The sequence below is a fragment of the Podarcis vaucheri genome (assembly GCF_965113315.1).
Source record: "Podarcis vaucheri genome assembly, chromosome: 5".
Lineage (NCBI taxonomy): Eukaryota > Metazoa > Chordata > Lepidosauria > Squamata > Lacertidae > Podarcis > Podarcis vaucheri.
The window spans coordinates 44437321-44458292 of NC_138763.1; the positions used below are offsets into that span (position 1 = coordinate 44437321).

At 45.6% G+C, this 20972-nt stretch overlaps 1 protein-coding gene across 1 annotated transcript in view; it reads left to right on the forward strand.

The window, feature by feature from the left end:
* SLIT1 (slit guidance ligand 1) overlaps positions 1 to 20972 on the forward strand; it is a 118913-nt gene that overhangs the window by 67201 nt on the left and 30740 nt on the right. The window contains exons 5-9 of the mRNA XM_082224759.1: positions 16403 to 16474; positions 16911 to 16982; positions 18310 to 18381; positions 19412 to 19575; positions 20316 to 20463. Of these exons, the coding sequence (XP_082080885.1) occupies positions 16403 to 16474; positions 16911 to 16982; positions 18310 to 18381; positions 19412 to 19575; positions 20316 to 20463 (528 nt within the window). The remainder of the gene's footprint in view (positions 1 to 16402; positions 16475 to 16910; positions 16983 to 18309; positions 18382 to 19411; positions 19576 to 20315; positions 20464 to 20972) is intronic.

Sequence of the window (20972 nt, forward strand, 5' to 3'; positions counted from 1 at the left end):
CCTGGTTGTGAAAGTAGAGAGTTGGCCCTGATGTGCTTGTGTCCTCTTCATCTTTTATTGTCCCCATTTCTTTACGTACCTGGGCTGATAATAGAAAAGGAAGGAACTTTGGGAGATGTTTATAGTGAAGGAAGGAACTCTTGTGTCCAACTGTCTAATTGCTCCTGTCCTCTGACACTCACTCCAGAACAGTCCCTCAGGACTCTGAAGACGAGAAACACATGGAGAATAAAGGCATTGTAGGAGACACTTTCTGCAGGAGGACACGCTTTTGTTTCTTTTGATACCTGACCTCTTAACACTGATTTCAGAAGTTCTAAGCACTGTCCCCTGCAACCCCTCTCTGCACCCAAGCAATTACCTAGACACTTATCCCGTGTGTGTGTGTGTGTGTGTGTGTGTGTGTGTGTGTAAGTGTGGTTGATCTGGCACACATTTTCTCCATGCAGGTTTTTGCACCCAGGGCCCCACCATTCAGAAATCTCATTCCTCACTTTCATCTTGGCTGTGGGAAGGCAGGGAGCCGATAATGAGGAAGGAGTATAAATGTCAACAGAAAACCAGCTTCAGTCAAAACTGATAAAAATAAACCCACCAGGCTTTTATTTCGCAGGATATTTATTGTGAGAAGGTGTCTCTTCCATTGGGTCCTCGAGATTCTCAGTGCAATCTATGGTTTTTGTGCAAATGAAGACTTCCTTTAAAAAAAATTTGAGCTGACTTCCATTGGTGGGAATGCAGAAGGTGAATGGAATCTTTCCTTAAACTGTATGAGATACATAGATTGTGTGCTAATCAGAAACACATCACATGTAAAACATTTGTCTGGAGTGTTTTAATCAGAGGTGGGATATGAGTAAAGCAATGAAGATTACCTTTTTAATAGCAAGGCCTCTCTTTCACATTTATAGTGCATTTCAGTTCTCTCTCTTTAAAGTGTCACTGTCCCAACCATTGTATGATATGAGGGATCATAAAAGGAACTGTCCCCGCAAGGTGAAGGAGGACAAAGTTATCTGATGCAGGTCTTCTTGTTCTCAGGTTACATTGTCAGGTTGCTGCACACCATACAGCTGATTCAGGCTACAAATAGAGCTACCCACCAATCTTTGTTGTTGCTGATAAGAAACTGTATTGTGTTGCATCCTGCACTCAATTCCCCCCACCCTGCAACGTCCTGCATCTGTCACACACACACACACACACACACACACACGGCTGGCAATGTCCGAAAGCCACAAATTCCTAATTATAACACCCATTAACTCCCCCTCCCCATCTTCCTAGCCAAATTTAAATTCTGCTTCCATGATGTTGAGAAACCTGATTCCACTGACCCAGCCATCCCACAGGTCCCACTTATTTCCTACTTGGGTGTACTTGAAAATGCACTTGTCGTCTACAGTCTTAACAATTCAATAGTTTGAAAAGGAGGCATTTTCAAACGCGGGGCCATTGTATACATTAGAATTTAAACATGTTCAAAATTTCTCATGTTTAATTTATGTGACTAAATTAGCAATTTATGGACAGAATTCACAGTTTCTGAACTCATTTGTACAAAATACTGTATGCATTCTGGTAATTTTTATTAATGCCCTGAAAAATCCCAAGCTTTGTGCTCAGTCCATAATAACATATTGTAAGATAAGAATGACATAGGCTTGCAGTGAAAGATATTGTGGTCTTCTGTTGCTGTGTGATCTGATGTTGCAAGTGTAGTCACAGAATTGCATGAGTGGGACCTGTACCCTGCTCCTTCTGTTCACTCTTCCAGCCAGCCAGTGCCACAATAACCCAATCCATTCCCCCTCCCACCCAGTTTCCCACTCTCCATTTCACCTGCTTAATAGTAAGTCAGCATTCTGCGGTTACTGAGCACTCTCGTTACTTATTGGGCTTTTGTGGGGGAAGGATTCCCCCCCCACAGGGTTTTTTCCTTGAAGATATTGGGGGGGGGGTACTTTTGCAAACCATAGGATTCAGCCAAGCCTGTATAACACACTGAATATATTATAAAGTGAGTGTTGCAGGCCTGTGCCTCTCTGCCTCTTAGTGGGCTGACTGCAGAATCCCAGTACAAACAGGACTCAATTCTCAGCTTGGCTTAGCTTTATCTTCACCTTTCTCAGATCTGCACAGGTGAGAATGCCCACTTCACACTTATTAGCGAAGTAAAGCCATCGCAGTGGGAGTAAAATGAACTCTGAGCACAACACCATCCCTGAAAAGCCCCCTGTGGGAACTAGCACCAGCACGGAAGAAAGAGACCATAGCTTTCTCATTTTCACCTTGGATGAGTGTCTATAAAAACAAGGAGCTCCATGCTGACAGGGACATGCCTAGTGCCAGCCATCCTATCCGGCTGGAAGAAGAGACAGTGATGAAACTTATTATGCATAACCACAGAGTGTAAAGTTATTTGGTCTTCTTGAAGCACAGTGCCTCCTGGAGTCCATTCTGGAGCAGTGCAGGTTATCAATTCCCCTTTGGTGGCGAAGGTCAGGCAAATGAGGATTCTGTTAGGTGCAAAGCCTTCCAGGCCTAAGGCATGATCCATAGCACTGAATCTAGGGGTGCTTCCATATGGGAGCCTTCTATCAAAAGTGGGTAGTTCAGATTCCATTTGTGCATGTTTGGCACTGTAGCTTCCACACATTCCTCTTTTTGTCCCAAAGTCATGGATAGCAATTGATATTCTGCTGTTGCTGTCTATACCAGTGGGTGGTGCTTCATGGGATATATCTAGTCTCTTATGTGTTTTTGTCCCTCTCCTCCATTACCCCACCGCACCCTCTACAGATTTTTTCTGTTTTGGGCGTGCACATAGGTATTTCTGAATCCCTGCATGTGTCCCTTTAAAAAAAAAATTCTGCAGGAAGTGTGCAAGAGCACAACAGCCAAAACTTTAGCTACCACATTTCACAATGGGCAAAATGAAGTGAGGGAGGGCAATATCAATTTCCCTGTGTTTGTTTATTAATTTTTAATACTGCGGTCTTATGCAAGAGTGAAAATTACCTGACTAAAGCTTGCACAAGACTGACAAAGGGGGATTGTTGCTAAAGACTTATCGTCATCATCATCATTATTATTATTGAAAGTCGAATGTATGTACTGCCATTCTAGCCTCCAAGGTGATTCCCCACATGTACTGTGTGGGGATCATGAGAGAATGGCTCCTCTAACTGGGTTGTTAACATTCGAGAATGCTTCCAGCATGCAGCAACTGATGGAAATATCATTTGGGCCACCAGAAACAAAATGACTTTAAGTTCAGGTGAAGAGCAGATGGAAGTAAGGGAGTGTAGTGCTAAAGTCTGCTTACGAAAACAGCACCGTTAATGTGACAAACTGTCCACCTAAACAACAACAAATGCATGAATGAGCTTACACACCAGTGAATAGCCTGCTGGATCAGATCAATAGTCCATCCAATCCAGGAGCCTTTTCTTACAGTGACCAGCCAGATGCCAAAGGGAAGCTCAAAACAGGACTTTCCCCACTTGCGATTCCCAGCAACCACCAGCAACGATGATGGAAGATATAGAACAGGTTATTTTTTTACTTGTAGGATTTTATTTGATAAGGGGATATCTCGATTAAGTGTAAAAAAATAAAGTATGAGTTGGTATTTTAATGATTACAACGTTATGTGGACATCACACAAAAAAGACTTGTATGCATGACAGTACCCATTTCACAATAAACTCCTGTCTGGAAGCTGTATTGCCAAACAGGCTTCACTACAACAAGCGATCTGCTTATCTCCAATGGGAGGTGCTGTGTTCACCTCTCCTGCACTAGAAATGGATAGAGAGAAACACATGGATGGATTGAGATATGTAGAAAGTCATTTACGCCCAAACAAAGAGATCTTGATATCCATGATGACTCAGAACCATAATTAAATGGCTGTTCCCAAGATATTTAGATAAGGGGGTAATTAGTTAATTAGCAACAACACCAATCAGAGGCAGAAAGCACAGCAACTCTGGGAATCACCCGCCCCCTTTTTCCCATAGTGAGCACTTCCCAGAGTGGAAGCCTTTTTCAGGCCCTTGGTGGTGGTGGTCCACCTAGGACTTGGTTGTGCCAAGTGACCACCAAGCGCTGGGCTTTGGAGCTGCATTGTCTGGGATCCCAACAGGAGTGTGTCCTTCAAAAAACCTTATTCCATGTAGATCTTCATGATTAGAAGAATACAATTTAGTGGGATTGTGGTGCAGAAGAGAAGGCAACAGTTCTATGAATCTGTCTCCAGAGTCATATTTCCCTTGTTCATGCTAACCTTGCATCACGTGAGCAAGATGAAACCAGTCCCTGGTAAATCATATTTCTTTTAAAAAGAAACCTTTTAAGATATTTGACAGTGCCTCTTGTCCCCATCACTTCCATAAGCTAAATGTGGTTGGTCCTATTTCCCCTTTATATGTTGTGCATTCTGTAAACCCTTTATTTGTCCTTGTTTCTTTAGTACGAATCCTTTCCAGTTTGTTTGTATCTTTATAATGTGGTGGCCAGAAGTGGGTAAAAAAAAAAACACCACAAAAAAACAATTGAGTCAGCAGCTGTGGCCGCTTGGCAGTGGGAGCCAAATTGTCACAGCGTAGTGCAAGCTGCTGGGGCTGCAGAGTCAGGGGCGTAATGAGATCTTAATAGTGCAATTACAGCCCATTGATTTACTCAGCACATAATTGGCAGTGGCAGCAGCTGCCCAGTAATGGATGGCTGTGATTATTGGCAGTGAGGAGTCAGGAAAGACAGCGCTGAATTTTTGAGGGGCCATGGCTCAAGCGCATGCTTTGCATACAGAAGGTCCTGAACACAGAATCGGCTAAAGGATTTCAGGAAGCAGGCTGGGAGCGACCTCTTTCTGAGATCCTGAAGAGTGATGCTAGCCAAGAGTATGAAATGCTGAGCTAGGCAGACCAATGGTCTGACTCAGGATAAGACTGTTTCATATGTGCCCGTGTGGCACAGTAGTTCGAGTGTTGGACTAGGACCTGGGAGGCCAGGGTTCAATCCCCCAGTCCCCATGAAACTCTTTGGGTAACCTTGGACTATTCACAGTATCTTAGGCAGCCCACCTCGCAGGACTGTTGTGAGGGTAAATTGGGGAGGAAGAAACCATGTACACCACCTTGAGCTCCTTGGAGGAAGGGGGGGTGTAAACGCAAGATATAAATATATAATAAGTTATGGTAACCTATGGGGTAGCAGTGGTGGAAGTCTTATGCTGGTAACAGCTTATGTTAAGAAATACTGCAAGGGGAGCAGTAGATGGAAAGGAAAATTAGGGGTTTTTTTCCAGGTGCATCAAATGGGCTCACTACTTCCTCTCTCTCAATCACCCACCAGTAACACTTTTTGTTCTAGATTTGGATGTATGAGGAAGGATACATGGCAGATGGAATTTGGATGGGGCAGATCCACTGCAGGATAGTTCATGTACCACTGTAGGTGTCACCTCTGTTACCCTGGCCCCAAGTGCAAGGATGGCTCCCTACAAACACGACAATAAAGAGCAGTACGTTAGCAGTGCCTCTTTTGTTTAGGAGGTGGCACGTTGGTCTTCTGTCACAGCTGCACTGAAATTCTGGATTTCTCCATTGATTTCTGTAAGTAGCTCTCACTTGTCCCCTGGGGAGAAAACAAGAAATGATTGAAACCAGGAACTGCTCTGTGTGCTAATTTTATAAATCTTGTGATCCAGACAGTTTGCAACGAGTCACCTGTCTCAATGGCCCTGGTAGGACATGTCCACTAACATTGCCTCTCTTGGCAAGATGAAAAAACAGAGGGAAAAGGTGCATTGGGCTTTGTTGAGAATGTAGTGAGAAAACTTCTTGGCACTGTGGCAGGACATGAGAAGCCAATGGTTTAAATGTTATCCTTAATGAAAAATGAGATCCTGGTGAGCAAGAGGGCAGACTTTAGGTACACTTCATGCAAACATTCCTAAAAGACCTGGTGGCAGCCACATCCACAGCCTATGCTTCACGTTTCACACCGCACATAGTTGAGCAGGCCTGTGAATTTCTGAAAATCCATGTTGAGAAGTAACACAGGAATTTTGAAAGCAAGTTATCCTCTCTGAGGTTTTCATCCCTAATGAAGGTGCTAATTGCCCTTTTTATTTCCATTAGAACATGGCACCCTTCTTAGGCCTCACATTTACCATTCTGACAGCTCCTGCTCCTTCATAATATGGTCAATAACCATAGTCCCTAACAGCAGTACTGTGTTTGGAGAAGTGAAACTCATTGTTTATTCACCTGGAATTTAGTTAGTGGCTGTACGTGCAGTCAGGGTCAGGGAGGTGGATAAAGTTCCTGCAAAGAATTTCAGACATTCCTTATATTGGATTAAACCTGTCATGCAGCACTGCCTAGCTGTGACATTTCTTCTGGGTCACAGAACCTAAAGTGCTGCTTCTTTTCCCTGCAGCTGGTATTGGACTTTCCCCCCACCCATTGTAGTGGGTGTTCTTAAGACCTTGGTACAATAAGCAGCATGCAAACACGTCTTGGTCTTGCCTCAGAAGCACAAGGTGCAGAGGCTTCCTATTTTCTTTGCATCTCTGTCACATCTGAAGCTGCTCTGTACAGTTTCTGGTATTGTGCGATCCAGTCGCCCTATTTGCTGTTCCTTCACGGAACACACGGCGGGGTGGGGGTGGTGTTGTATATAGTTAGTGATCTCTTGAGTCCTGTTATTTTGGAAGCAAATCAAGTGTGTTTCTGCACCATTTCAAATTACAGAGAAAACTTAATATGTAGGGTTTTATCAAATCTGGGAACCAGGAAATGGGAGAATATGTGAAACCCATCAAATTCCTTGCAGTATCCTGTCTGCCAGGAAGCCCTGAATTGATTAGAATCATGATCAAAGGGCTTGTTGTGAATGTCTTCCTCTACAAATTCCAGAGCCAGTATTGTCTATGCTCAGTCTGGATGTTTGAAGTTTGCCTCTAAGCATGACACTGTAAAACGCAGCTGTCCTTGGGTCGGAAAACAGCAACAACAAACCAAATTAATATACAAAACACTGTCTCAAAACACAAAGACAGAATTGCAAGATGAGAAGGGTTTCTCTCACCCACCCTCCTGGCACAGGCCAGGGTATTTCCTCTTGTTAACACTAAGCCCATTCTATTATTATTATTATTTTAAAAAACCTTGTCTTTGGCTACACGTGTCACCTCTAGGAAAGCTCCTGGTTTTGCTTTGCAACCTAGGAGTGGTGGTAAATGCATCCCTTCCCTGGGCAGCTTATTCCAGTGCTTAATCCAATTCATAACCATTGTTGTTCCCAAGTGGGATGTGTCATGCTTCACCTCCCAGCTGTCAGTTCTTGTTGTGCTTCCTTCGCTCTTTAGTGCTCAATTTCTTCTCCCTGGGAAGGTATCTGCCAATGCACTAATTCCATTGCACCCTTCTCTTTAAGACATTAAACAGATTTGAACCCTTATTGTCTGTGACTCTCAGACTCTCTCATCTAATTTCTAGATGGAGCAGTGATGGCGGGGGGGGGGAGGGGGAGGGGGGATACATGGGTGAAGGTCTGAGGATCCTTCCCTGATATTCCATCCCACAGAGATTGAATTGGCCAGAGTATCTCATTTGCATGCAGGGGGCTAAATACATTTCAGCTTTCCAGTCACAGCGGGAGAGGAAGGAGGCAACTGCTGCTGCAGTAAATTGCATTTGAATTTACAAGTACCTGCCTGCTGGCCTGCAGTTTTGAATGTGTTTTGGGGGGAGACAGAGGGAGATTACTTTTTTTAAAGGCCCATTCAGAACACTGTGATGCTTAAAATCCTTTGGGGGGGGTTCTTTCTACCTTTAAAGTGTTGCCATGTCACCTCCGGAGTCTGTGTTGTCAGTCCGATATAATGGGTGGCATTCTTAACATGCCCTCCAAGAGCCTGCCATCCCATGGCTGGCCAGAACAAAACAACTGGTGTTGATTCTATGCTATCCAGTGTGCTTTGTGCAATATTCTTAACCCACAGGTGTAGATTCCTGCTTTGAATCTAAATAAGTGTGTCAAAGGGGAGCGGCGTTGCAAGTGTGCTTGCCTTTGGCACAAGTGCAGGGTATTCCCCTGGGAAATGCGATCCATTTTCACCACCCGCTGGCTGTCGGCTGATCCTACCTGTCTCCTGGCTGTTGTCTGCATGCCTCCAGCAGGCACAGCAAGGCCAGCAGCTGTGGAAGCGTCACTCCCATGGGCTGGATCCAAGGCCACTTTGGTGCTAATTACTGCCCACAAGCAACAGGGACGAATGGGGGCGAGGTGTTTGAAGGATGCACGCTGTGTTGGTGGTGCTGGTGACCAGCTTGGTGGGAGTGGCTGTGGTGCCATTTAAAATCTAGTGGGGCTTCTTGGCCCCACAGGAGTTTCTTCTGCTCCCAACCCTGGCAAGATGCAGCTGGAGTCTAGTGCACCACAGGACATCACAGACTGCCAGGTCAGGGATGGCTGGGATAGAGACAGATCTGAAAAGCGCTGGAGATGTGGCAGCAGATGTCAGAGCAGCTTTCAAGCTGGGCCCAGTACACCATAGGCCTGGGAGCCACCATGTTTATTCCCAGAAAACCTCTGTTTGCCGGGAAAGGCTTAGGCTTAGCACCAGGAGTTGATTGCAACTGGCTCAGGACTTATGTGACATGGATAATTTAAAGCAAAAACACTCCTCAGGAAGCCTGCCTAGTGAATGTCACACCAACAACCTTTCATCTGTAGAACCTGCACTTGGCTGAAGGCTTAATGCCATTTAACTTATAGCATGGTGGCGTGAGAGAGCGCAGCACTTAGCTATGTAGTCTCCAGAGGAAAATGAGGCTGACAGTAGACTCTAATAAGGAATCAGAATTCTGTCTTCTAGGAGAAGCAGTTCTGAATGGAGCAAAGGAGATAACTAGAAGGCGATAAAGAGAGGTGGAAATGGAGGTGGGAGTGAGAGAGAAAGACGCAGTCACGTGCACACAGGCAATCACTTTGGCAGTCTGGAAATTTTTAGAGGCTGAACATCAGGAGTGCGGTTGTTGGTATCTCCTCGCTTGTTAGCAAGAAAACTGTGTCCAGGCACTGTAGTGGCTGTTTAGAAAGGCTGGTGTAAGAGGGCAAAAGTTTTGTGTTTTAAAACTTCCATGCCATCCCTATATATCTGTAAGGTTGCTTATCTCTTCTGAATTCAATGTTTCCACAGAGAATGGGCTGGGCATGATTTTATTTATATACATCCTAGCTGCTATTTCTGGACAAGGTGGCATACAAATCAAAGTTTGCAAAATATCAACAAAACAAAAAATTTGCAACCTTCAATCCTTGTTAAAAATCAATCAACATACTCAGACTGTCAGTTAAAACACTTTTCACAGCACTAGCAACCCACAATCCAAGCCAGAAGGCATTGATCAATAACAGGCTAAGCAGGTGATATGTATTTAAAGACCTCCAGATAGCTTAATGAATGGCAGCTCTCTCTGGACCCTCTGGAAGGGCATTGCAAAGCTGTGGGGCCACTACAGAAAAGGTCCTCCCTCTCACGGCCACCAACCTCACTGATGTAGGAGGTAGGTGCATGATGAGAGCCGCCACTGCACATCTTGGTGTGTGGGCAGCATCATGATGGGTGCAGGTGGTCCCTCAAACAATTTAAGACTTAAAAGATGAAAGCTAGCCATTTAAATTCAACTCAGAAATGTCACAGAAGCCAGTGTGGCTGGTATGGTAAATATATTACTGAAGCTGACATTCTTATCCCTATCAAAACTTAAGTTTCAAAGGGCAGTCCCACAAAGAGCATAATACACTTGTCCAGCCTGGATGTGAGCGGGCACAAAATGTTTTGGCTGAGTGATCGACTACATGGAATTGGCAGATATGACTGGCAGAATCCGAGACCAGGGAGAAGAGATAGTGAAAGAAGACTGGAAGAAATTTAAAGACTATTTACAGAAATATTGTAAAATTAATGAATGCTAGAAGGATGTTGGATAGAAACTAAGGGGTTTCCAGCTGTAATGCTTTAGGAGATACGAAAAAAAAGGTTTACAAATGGGTAAAAGCTTAATGGTAAGGATTTGCTGAACTAACAAATTGAAGTGGAATACAAAGAAGGGAGGTACGAGGAGCTCTGGGGAAATAAGTGTAAGGAAGATATGTTATGGAAAAATATTTGTTTTTTTAACTTTTTATGTTGTATTTTGTATTTTGTTTTTTTTATTTTTCATTTTCATTGTTATATTTTAAAAAAAACTTTAATAAATATCTTTTTTTAAAAAAAACAAAAACAAAATGTTTTGGCTGAGTTAGACCTATCCAGATAAGGCTGCAGTTGGCATATCAGCCAAAGAATGCACCCCTATCTACCAGTACCACCTAAGCATACATAGGTCACACCAAGTCCAGGAGTGCTTCTGAACTGTGTACCTAGTCTTTCAGGGGAGCACCACCCCATTGAGAACCAGCTCCAAACCTCCTTCCAGAGCAGTCAGTCTTCCATCCTACAGGACCTCCGTATTTCTCTGATTCAGCCTCAGTTTGCTTGACCTCCTCCTTCCCAGTGTGACAAGCTAAGGAACCTCTCTTGGATTGGAAGATGGAAAAGACTGATAGAGTTGAGTGTCACCAACATACAGCATGCAGCAGACACAATCCAGGCATGACAAACTGGCAGATCCTTCCTCTGTGGGTGCAATATATATGTGCCTCATACCTCCTTATGGTATGGATGGAAGCGGGGAGTCTGGGGAGCAAATTCTGCACTGCAGGTTCATTATCTCCCCACTGGTGACTGGGCAATGAAGACAGGATTTTCCATGGCATGGCTAAAGGCTGGGCAAGATGGTCTGGAGCAGTAGGAAGCAATTACCATCCCGCTGAGCCGAACCCTAATCCCCTCAAACAGCACGAGGGGCTGGCAAGCCAAACACGCCTCAATCAGGTTAAAGTGTGAAGTTGGGATTAGCCAAGAGAATGAGAGCCTCATAATACCATTGCACCCCCTGCTTGCACCAGGCTCAGCCTGGCCCATAGGGCAGGAGATTAAGTGCTTGGCTTGTCTGCCTGAGTGGGCTCCCCACTGGGAAAGCTGTGTCCTATGGATGTCAGACAGTTTGGCTTTAGTTACTTGCTGAGTGCTGGCCAGGATCTCGCACTGGGAGGCCTCGCTTGCTCCCATAATCGAGACACCAATCCCAGCGAGGGATCCCTCCAAGTGGCTCATGTCCAAGGCACACAGGGGAGGAGGGATGGCTGAGGCAAAGACAAAAGAGAGGGTGCAATGTTAAGGGTGCAGACTAGCCGGGAAAACTCTCTCGGTGTAATGATTTGTTTAGTGATGGGATGCGACCACAGCTGAAACTGGAAATTGGGTCAGATTGCCCTGGAGAGGCTGGTGGTCATGCCTGTTTTAAAGGAGTCATTGGGTGAAAGAGATGAGCTAAGCTTTTCTAAACTAAATGCAGAGGTAATTAAAGGAAATCAGCATGTTTTCTGGACAAAGTGGTTTAAGTCTTTGCACATCACGTTGTATTAGGAAATATAAACAAAAGGGTGACTTGGGGGTCTGTTGGAATTATTTGCAGTAGAATGGAAGAGATGTCTTGAAACACCCTTGTCCAAACTGAGCATTCCCATCACATGTGGAACCCCCCACCCCCACCCCTGTTTATTGCCTATTTAACATTGAGCAGTAAAAAGTAACATAAGCACTTTAGTTTTATGAACCTCATATTCTATTTGTGTTGCTATTAAAGGGCATTTACGGTAGTTCAAAGTCAGATGAAGAGCCTGGGAGATATTTGCCCTGCTCTGTAGTCCGACCAGAATTTGCATTGCTTGAAACATACTTTGTTGTATGCATACTGGTTATGGGGTCCCCTAGTTTTCACTCACTAAGAGATGATCCTTCATAAGGCTGCTTTTCTTGGGGGTTTTGATTTATCTGACTCAGCATAAATGGATGGCAGGATGGTGCAAGTATTGGTCAAAATGTTCCTCTAAAGCTAGACAAAGCTGTTGCTACAAGCTGTCATTCATCAAGACTGGAGCAATTTGTGTCTGGGAAACTGGCAGCTTAATGTTCCTTGGAGTTACTGTGATACTGAATGAAAACAGGTCCATACATGTACAAGAGGGAGAGAACATGGTGATTTTCTCCATTATTTCCACTAACCTCTAGGGCAGCTGCCTCCCTGAAGAGAGGAGTGTGAATATGAACTCTCCAAAGGCAGGGAGAGTGGAAGGTTACATTACTCCAAACTATGCTCTGGCTCAACATCTGTGCAGCAGGTTGCTAGTCCTGTTGATTGGGGACAGACCAGACCATGGAGACGAAAAGAACCAAAAGTGAATAAAAATAGTGATAGAATCAGGCACTGTGAAAAGCTGGTGGACTCCAACCAAGTCATTTGTGGTAACAATGTTATAGAAAGATTTGAAGTTCCTAATAATCTCTAATATTCCCAGATTTTTAATTCTGAGGATGAAGCGATTGGAAAACCTACTTTCAGAAGAACTATGGTTTTAAAAACTTTCAATACGACACAGAATGTTGAGTTGTCTAGAACTCTGAAAGTCCTCATTAGATGGGAATGTTATTTGTGCTTTGGCATTTTCGCAAGGGCCTGGTTGTTCTAACGGTTTTGTGATCATGCACTCTTTCAGAGGAGAAATGTTGGCTCCCTGTTCCCAAAGGTTCTTTCCTTAGATTTTCAAGTGCCTCTGGCCAAATGCGCCCAATGGATGTTTTATAGGATTGTGTGAATGGGGTCCAGTTCATATACAATGCTAATTCATGATTTATTAGACAATGGTTTATTAAGCCATGGCTTAGTGTTATGTGTGAACCTAGTCCAGCTGCTTCATTGATGGTTTAAGGTCACTTGTTAACCAAGATTTGTAGTTTAATCTTAGTTAAATTTACCTTAGTTAAAATTACCCACAGCTTAGTCCTGTATGTGAACTTAGACCTCTGTCTTAAATATGGTTAAGGATCTATTGTGTCCCAAAAGCTACAGATCTGCTGTTGAAAAGTGGCAAAAAAATTGAAACTGCTGTTAAAATTTAACTGCTGTTAAATTGCTCTTGCTGATGCTTTTAACCATTCTGTGGCATAATAAGCTAAGGCTTAAGTGAAAGCCTGACAGGCACCACAGCTTTAACTATGGTTTGTTTTTGTTTTTTAACTATGGTTAATGTTAAACATCACATGTGAACGAGACCTATGAGACCCTAGAAACAATTCCCCTTAGGGAATATATGGGAATAAGGTTAGCAAACACTTCTCACTAGCTAGTTGTCAAAAATTGCCATTAAAGTCATGGTGGTCCCGGAAGAAATTGAGAAAAGTAATAGTGGAGGCTGGATTTTCTTTTCTTTTTTAAATTGCCTAGGTAAATAGATCTATATATCAGAGGCACACAGTGTGGTGGGGCAGTGATGCTCACCTCCCAACAGCTGAATTGTTGTTGCTGCTTACCAGGTGGTGTGGTCCAAACCCTAGATCAGTGTTTCCCAACCGGTGTTCCGCGGCACACTAGTGTGCCGTGAGACACCGGCTGGTGTGCCGTGGGAGGGAGGCGGGCGAGGCGGGCGGCGAGAGGCGGCGGCGGCGAGGATCCGCGTCGAGCCGGGGGCGGCTCCGCGGTGGTGGTGCCGAGCGGCGGGGCAGCGCGCGCAAAAGGGAGGAGCGCGAGACAGCGGAGGAGGAGGAGGCCGGCATGTCCGGGCAGCAGCAGCAACAGCAGCAGCAGCAACAACTCCCGGCGACGGCTCCTCCTCCGCCCGCTATCGCCGCCACCACCACAACAGCCGCCGCCGCCTCAGCTGCCGCCGTCCCTCAGTCCCTCGCTCTGCTGCCTCCTCCCACCCCGCAAGGGGAAGGGGAAAAACGTTCACTTTTGTGCGTCCCTCCCGGCGTGACGCTGCGCGCTGACGTCACGGGGCGGGGCTTTAATGGTGGTGTGCCGCGAGATTTTTTTCCGGTAAACAGGTGTGCCGTTGCCCAAAAACGTTTGGGAAACACTGCCCTAGATTGGCTCCAAAGCAGTAGCACCAGGTTGGTTCTGCTGATGTGATTGCACCATGTCAGCCTCCTCACTGCCTCACCCCTCCCAGTTGGCAGCAGCAATTGAACTGTCGGAAGGCCCCACCATGGTCTCTGCTGCTGCTGATACATAGAGATTGGTGAGGGATCCCATCACATGAAAACCCTAGTGCTATTTTTAGCACCTCCTAATAGTAAATTGCCTCTTTATAGCATACACCATTCACATGTGGAATAAACCGAATGAATGAATAGATAAATAAATGTGTCAATCTTTGGAAGTGTTTTGGTCGCCCCCAACATTCACATATTACCAGGAAGTTGTCAAGCCTCTGATAACCCCACAGTGCCTGGGTTAGAGAGATGTTTCAGAGATGAATTGGAGAGGAATACGAAGATGAACATATTCTCAGCTCTAAGCCTTTTCATCTCATTCTCCTTAGAAAAGGAGTACAGTCATTAATATTTTTTTTTTTAATGGATGTACCGTGCTATATTACAAGAAAAAAAACACACCTTGTTTTGATGAATTGGAAGAGCCACAAAAAGATTCCATTGAGCACATGGATTGATAATATGGACAGATTAGCTACATATGAACAAATTGTATGTTGACGCAAATTAAGAATGGATAAATATGAAGAAATCTGGAATGAATATTTAAGCGATAAGGTGGATAGTGGGGGGAAGTGGGGGCGGAGAGAGAGGTGGGAAAATATTGTTAAAAGGGGGCAGTCATAGGTATATCAGCGTATTTAAATCTGAATTGTCAAATTGTGCTATTATTGTTATCATGGTTTTTGTTGTAGTGTTTTTTGCGGTTGTTGCTTGTATCAAAAAAATGATTAAATATTTTTTTAAAAAAAATACCTCGCATTGCGTTTGCTTCAGGTTGCGTTGCATTTGCTTTCAGGTTGCGTCCCGCGGCGACCCGGAAGTACTGGAAAGGGTTACTTCTGGGTTTCGCCACTCGCGCACGTGCATGTGCAGAAGCAGAAAATCGCGACCCACACACGTGCGGACGCAGGTTGCATTCTGCTCGGGTTGCGAACGGGGCTCCAGAACAGATCCTGTTCACAACCAGAGGTACCACTGTAGTGGGATCTTGGGGGGTGGACTAAAGGGAAAGAGGCTGAAGAAAGTTGCTTCCAAAACGCGTCCTCTGAGAGAAACATGTCCCTGTGGGCAAAAGGTGCACAGCCGCTGCCAGTAGTGACATGAGGGTCCAATCTAAAGGAGTGTTGGACACTCACTATAAACAGTGGAGGCTTTTTAATGATGCCACGTAGCTGGAGAGGTTGGTTGTTAGCAGAAGTGTGGCGAAGAAACCAGGATGTCATGCACACTTCCTTTCCTCAATGCTATGTGCCAAGTCTGAGGAGCTGCTGTTCTGTCTCAAAGGTAACAGACTGAAGAGGTGACATCAGTCGGCAATGAAAGAGCTTCTGCTGCCCTCTCCTGGTTAGGATTGAGCTGTACTGTGGCAATCCTACTTTCTTCCTGCTCTTAGATTGCAGTTCTTATTTTCAAAAAAGGTTTGCAGGGGTGGTGGAGCAGGCTGTATGTTTGTGTCCACAATAGCATGTGTGCACATGTGTGTGTGTTAGTCTCATGATACAGAAACTTATCAGAAGGCACCTCACTGATAAGCATCAGCCATTATAGGCTTGCAGGAAACAATTTGGAAGTCGGGAAATGGCAGCAAGGCAATTATAAACCATCACAGCTTGTGCTCTTTTAAGATAAGATAAGACCGTGGTGTGACTCACCTTGTTTCTTGCATGCAGATGCCAGAGACTGGAATATGCATCTTCATTGTCCATTAGGTCACCTCCTTTGCTATTTTTAAAATGGACTGTTCATGTTTGTTTTGCTATTTTTAAAATGGACTGACTGGGTTGCTTTTGTACCTTGCCATAAATCAGGTGGACAGTGGATGTTTGAAAACGTGCATTCTTATTTTAATTGCTTAAGGTATTCAAACCACCATCAGCCATCTCATCTTGCTGTCATGACAGAAGTGGCATGAGATGAACCATTCATTATATGAACGGGGCACATAATACAATGCTGTTTGCTGTGCCAGTGTCCTGGGGGGTGTTTGGTGAAAAGAGCAGCATTTCGGGCCACAAACAGCACCTCTTCAGTGCCAGAGCTCACTCTGGTGCATATAAAACAATAAGGATGGTCATGCATCTGAGCATGTGCAGAATATTTCTTCATTGCTGCTTAGTATTCCCCTGCTAGTCCTCATAACCCGATGCCTCACTACCTTGCCAACCCCCCATACTTCATTGTTTCTCCACTGACAGATGGCTCTCTTAAAATTATCATCTGCAGGGACTTGAGTGAGAACCTCCTTCTGGCTGTTCCCAGGAAGGCGTTTCGTGGAGCTACTGATCTCAAGAACCTGTGAGTGACCTGGCCCAGCAGGGCAGCGGATAGGGAAGCACAGCATGCCACATTGCCCTGGAGAGATTGGCATTATGTTTCATGCATGCACATACTGAGGTCATAGGGCTAGCAACTGTGTAGAGGAAGATCTCAAAAATTCCTTCTACAACAGCAAATACTAATAGGATAACAGCAGTGGGAACGTGTCCCACAGATATAATGAAGTGCCTGTTGTGCCCCAAATCGTATTTCCCACCCACCCATACCTATACTTCTCCACCTCTTGGCTACTTGCAGTTCTCCAGTGATTCTTATGCATACCACAAAGTCCTCCAGCATTTCTTCTCCTTTCATTGAGTGCAGCAGATTGGTCTTTGTGTCGAGCATCCTAGGTATTGGTCTGCCAGCACAGCTATTGAGAACAGGTATATTAATCTCCTCTTTCATCACTCAGACAACTGGACAAGAACCACATCAGCTGCATTGAGGAAGGGGCCTTCCGTGCTCTCCGTGGCCTGGAAGTTTTGTAAGTGTCTCTGGGGGGGCTGTGTAGAAGGTTTGTCCCATCAGGCTGGATGGAGAGCCTGCCTAGAGAAGCATGACTGTGGTAGAATTCAGCTCAGTTGATGGGAGGGTGGTCTGGAAGCATCCTGGGGTTAGGGCTAACTCTTCACAAGAAACAGTGCCCATCCCTAAATTTGGGCAAAGAGTCTGTTTTTCTATATAGCTTTATCACTGGTGTACGATTTGCAGGCTCAGGTGGCCATAGCCTTGTCCCCTTCAAGTCCCACTCCACTCCTGGCCACATCAGAAATGTTTTTAACTTAGAGTGTATATCCTGAGATTCCCACCCATGCTGGTAACATACAGGGTCCAGGTAGCATTCCATCTCCCCAGAAGGATGGAGGTCTTTTGGTATTACACCGATTCTGTATCAGTTGCAGTGCTTCCCATCAGAACTGAAAGTGCTATTTCCCACCTTTAGAGCCCTCATTGGTTTGGGGCTAAGTTATTAGAAGGAAAAGCTGTGCCTGTATGAACCTACCTTTGCTTTAAGGTGGATATCAGAAGCCCTACTTGCTGGCCTGCATTTGAGATCATTTAGATTGGTGGGAACCGGGAACCAGAGCCTTCTCAGTGGTGGCCCCTACTCTATGGGATACCCTCCCAAGAGAAGTGTTCACTTTAGCTTCAGTATTTAATTTGTTTTGAACTGTTTGTAATGTTGAATTTTAAATTGTTTTCAAAGGGCGGGTGATAAATCAATACTACAACGATAGTAATGATTAGTAATAATCATCCTATTATATTACTATGCAATTGTGCATAGGATTGTAGCTTAAGAGGGTTTTTTAAATCCCAGTGGTGAAAACAAAGCAAAACAAATAACATTATACCTGGGCTGGTTTCAAAAGTGATCAGGTGACAACCCAAAGCCCAGTAGCTCCCCTTGTGCAAACCACTGGAGCCTGGTCCTGATCTTACTAATGTAAGGAGGACCTTCCTCCCAAGCTTGAGGGGAGTGTTGGGTCAGATGAAGGGGTTGCATGCAATCCCAGGGAAGCTGATCTATTAGTCAGTGTAACTTTTCTTGCTAAGGTGAGCCCTAAAATTCACCTGTTGCTCTGTCATTCTAAGATCCTCTGTTGTAGGGGTGTGTTAGAACTGGCCCTTGCTTCTCCCATGCTGAAAGTGATTTTGAAAATAAGATGTGCTGTCAATCTGAGAAGTGTCACATGCCACTCTGTGAGCATTGATTTTTTTGTGTGTACACTGCACACACAGCCAGATGAAAGGACAAGATGTTTCTCTCCAGCGTTCACTGATGCTCTTCCTCTTCCTCCTTCCTGCAGGACTTTGAACAACAACAACATCAGCACCATCCCCATCTCCAGCTTCAACCATATGCCCAAACTGCGCACCTTGTGAGCACATGATGAAGCAGCCCAAGGGCGGAGGGATTGGGGGTGGGGTGGAAGACCGCAGACTGGACATTTCATAAAGCATGGTGGGCTGGGAGCTACCAGTCCATACAAGGAATCCTGGTGGCAACTTTTCAGTTTTAGATCCTGCAGATCTCCCATCTTGGCACTGATGTTTTCATAGTAGGTAATGCCTAACCCTGTGCCCAGGATCCCAAGAACTTGGGGCCCTACGAAGATGTGGGATGCTGCCCCCCAATGGCAGAAAGAGCCACAGCTCTGTTCATGGAGTTGTTGGCTCCTTCAATGACAAGGTGTATCATGGGACAGAAAGGGGTGGCATTAATGTGGACACTGGGTGAGAGCAATCCAGTCCATGGAATGCAGAGTAAAAAAAGAGGTAAAGGTAAAGGACCCCTGACAGTTAAGTCCAGTCGCGAACAACTCTGGGGTTGCGGCGCTCATCTTGCTTTACTGGCCGAGGGAGCTGGCATTTGTCCATAGACAGTTTTTCCAGGTCATGTGGCCAGCATGACTAAGCCGCTTCTGGCGAAACCAGAGCAGTGCACAGAAATGCTGTTAACTTTCCCACCGGAGCGGTACCTATTTATCTACTTGCACTTTGACATGCTTTCGAACTGCTAGGTTGGCAGGAGCAGAGATCGAGCAACTGGAGCTCTCTCTGTCGCAGGGATTCGAACCGCCAACCTTCTGATCGGCAAGCCCAAGGCTCAGTGGTTTACACCACAGCGCCACCCGCATCCCAGAATGCAGATGTCACTTTGCGACTCTGAGTATATTTCAGCAGAGTACTAAGGCCCAAATCCCACAGCTTCAGATCCCTGTTAGACTAGACTCTCCTTCCCAGGAAATGTCCCCACATTTTCATTCCAGCTCTGTAAACCCAAGTCTGTCTCTCTAGAAATGGCTTTACCTACAGTATCTATGCAGGTGTCTCAAGAGGTAGCTGTGGAAAGAAAGTAATTGATGTTTCTTCCCCTGCCCTAACCTTTCCTCCCCTGGGTCCCTACAGCCGCTTGCACTCCAACCAGCTCTTCTGCGATTGCCATTTGGGTTGGCTTTCCCAGTGGCTGCGCCAGCGCCCCACAATTGGGCTCTTCACACAGTGTGCCGGCCCTGCTGCCCTCCGTGGCCTCAATGTTGCAGAGATTCAGAAGAATGAATTCAGCTGTTCAGGTCAGTGGCATCTATGGGGTTCCAGAGAGCTTTGCAGACCCCCAAAATCACCAGAGAGAGGCCCCTTCTGCCCTCAGATTCAAGGCATATCAGTCCTGGAACCAAAGAGTTAGTGAAACCCGCCACAGGAGACCATTGGTCTCTCAAATTAACACAGACGCTCTTACCATGACACGTTAGTTTCAGGAGCTCTTGTGTCTCGTGTGCAGGCCAAGGTGGTTGCATGACTGCAGCTTGGACTGCAGAAATTCTGTTAAAAGCATCGTCTCCTTTTATCCTGCATTTTTCTGTTTCTGACAGTGTGAAGCTATCAAACCATTAATGCCATCTTGAAAGATGCCCGCTTGCTCCCTGTGCTCTTTATGTAGTTTTCCTCACAGCGTTGTGAAATGGTGCACCATGCTGCCCTTTCTATCTCATGCTCATTTGTGCACTTGCCCTCCCCTGTCCATTTCTTGTCTCTGCTGATTTGAACTATCAACCTGTGCAGCAGTTCTGCAAATGTATATGCCTGCATATGTATTCATCTCTACATGTCAACATCTGTGGAGAGGGGCTGAGAGGAGGGCGTGCTAGTGGCCCAAAGGCTCTCTAGCTGCCCTGAAGAAAGAACACATTCCAAAACCCCAACAGACCACAAGCAAAGAACAGGTAGGCAGGGCTAGGGATGCCCTGCAGTGCTGTGGGTTGCAAGCCCTATGCAAAGAGGATGCACTAAGCTTCTGCATTCTTCTCTGCAGGCCAGATGGATGCTACCAGGACCCAAATCTGCAGCTTTTCATCAGGTTCCTGTCCCGCCATGTGCACCTGCAGCAATGGCATTGTGGACTGTCGCGGCAAGGGGCTGACAGCCATCCCTGCCAACTTGCCTGAGACCATGACTGAGATGTGAGTGGATACTAGGAACATGGTGGGTAGGCAGGGGATGGTGGGGCCTGAGCACTAGCACCCTTCCTAATCACATCTACTCTGCTTGGGTGCTCCTGTCTCCTTTGGCTAGTATTGATTCAGCTGGTATTGGAACAGAGAATATATTGTTGCCTAAGGAGCACCATAGGGCAATTCTCAACTGTGACCTTATGTCAGGGGTGGGGAACCTCTGGCCCATGGACCAGATTTGGCCTGCCAGGCCATTTCACTCAAGCCATATGCATGATGTGAGGACAGGGCATGACTGAAAGGGGCTTTCCAAACACCCCACAATCAGCCAGTTGCCATGTGTCTGGGAAACAAAGCACAAAGCACTTTGAGAGGCGTGTGTCCAGCATTTCCCAAGCACCAAGCATGTGACTAGCAAAGCACTCTGCACAGTGCTTTCCCAAATATCTGGCAATCACCTGGTTTGCTGGGCGTTTGGGAAGTGCTGTACAAAGCTTTGACAGGTGTCGATCACCTGA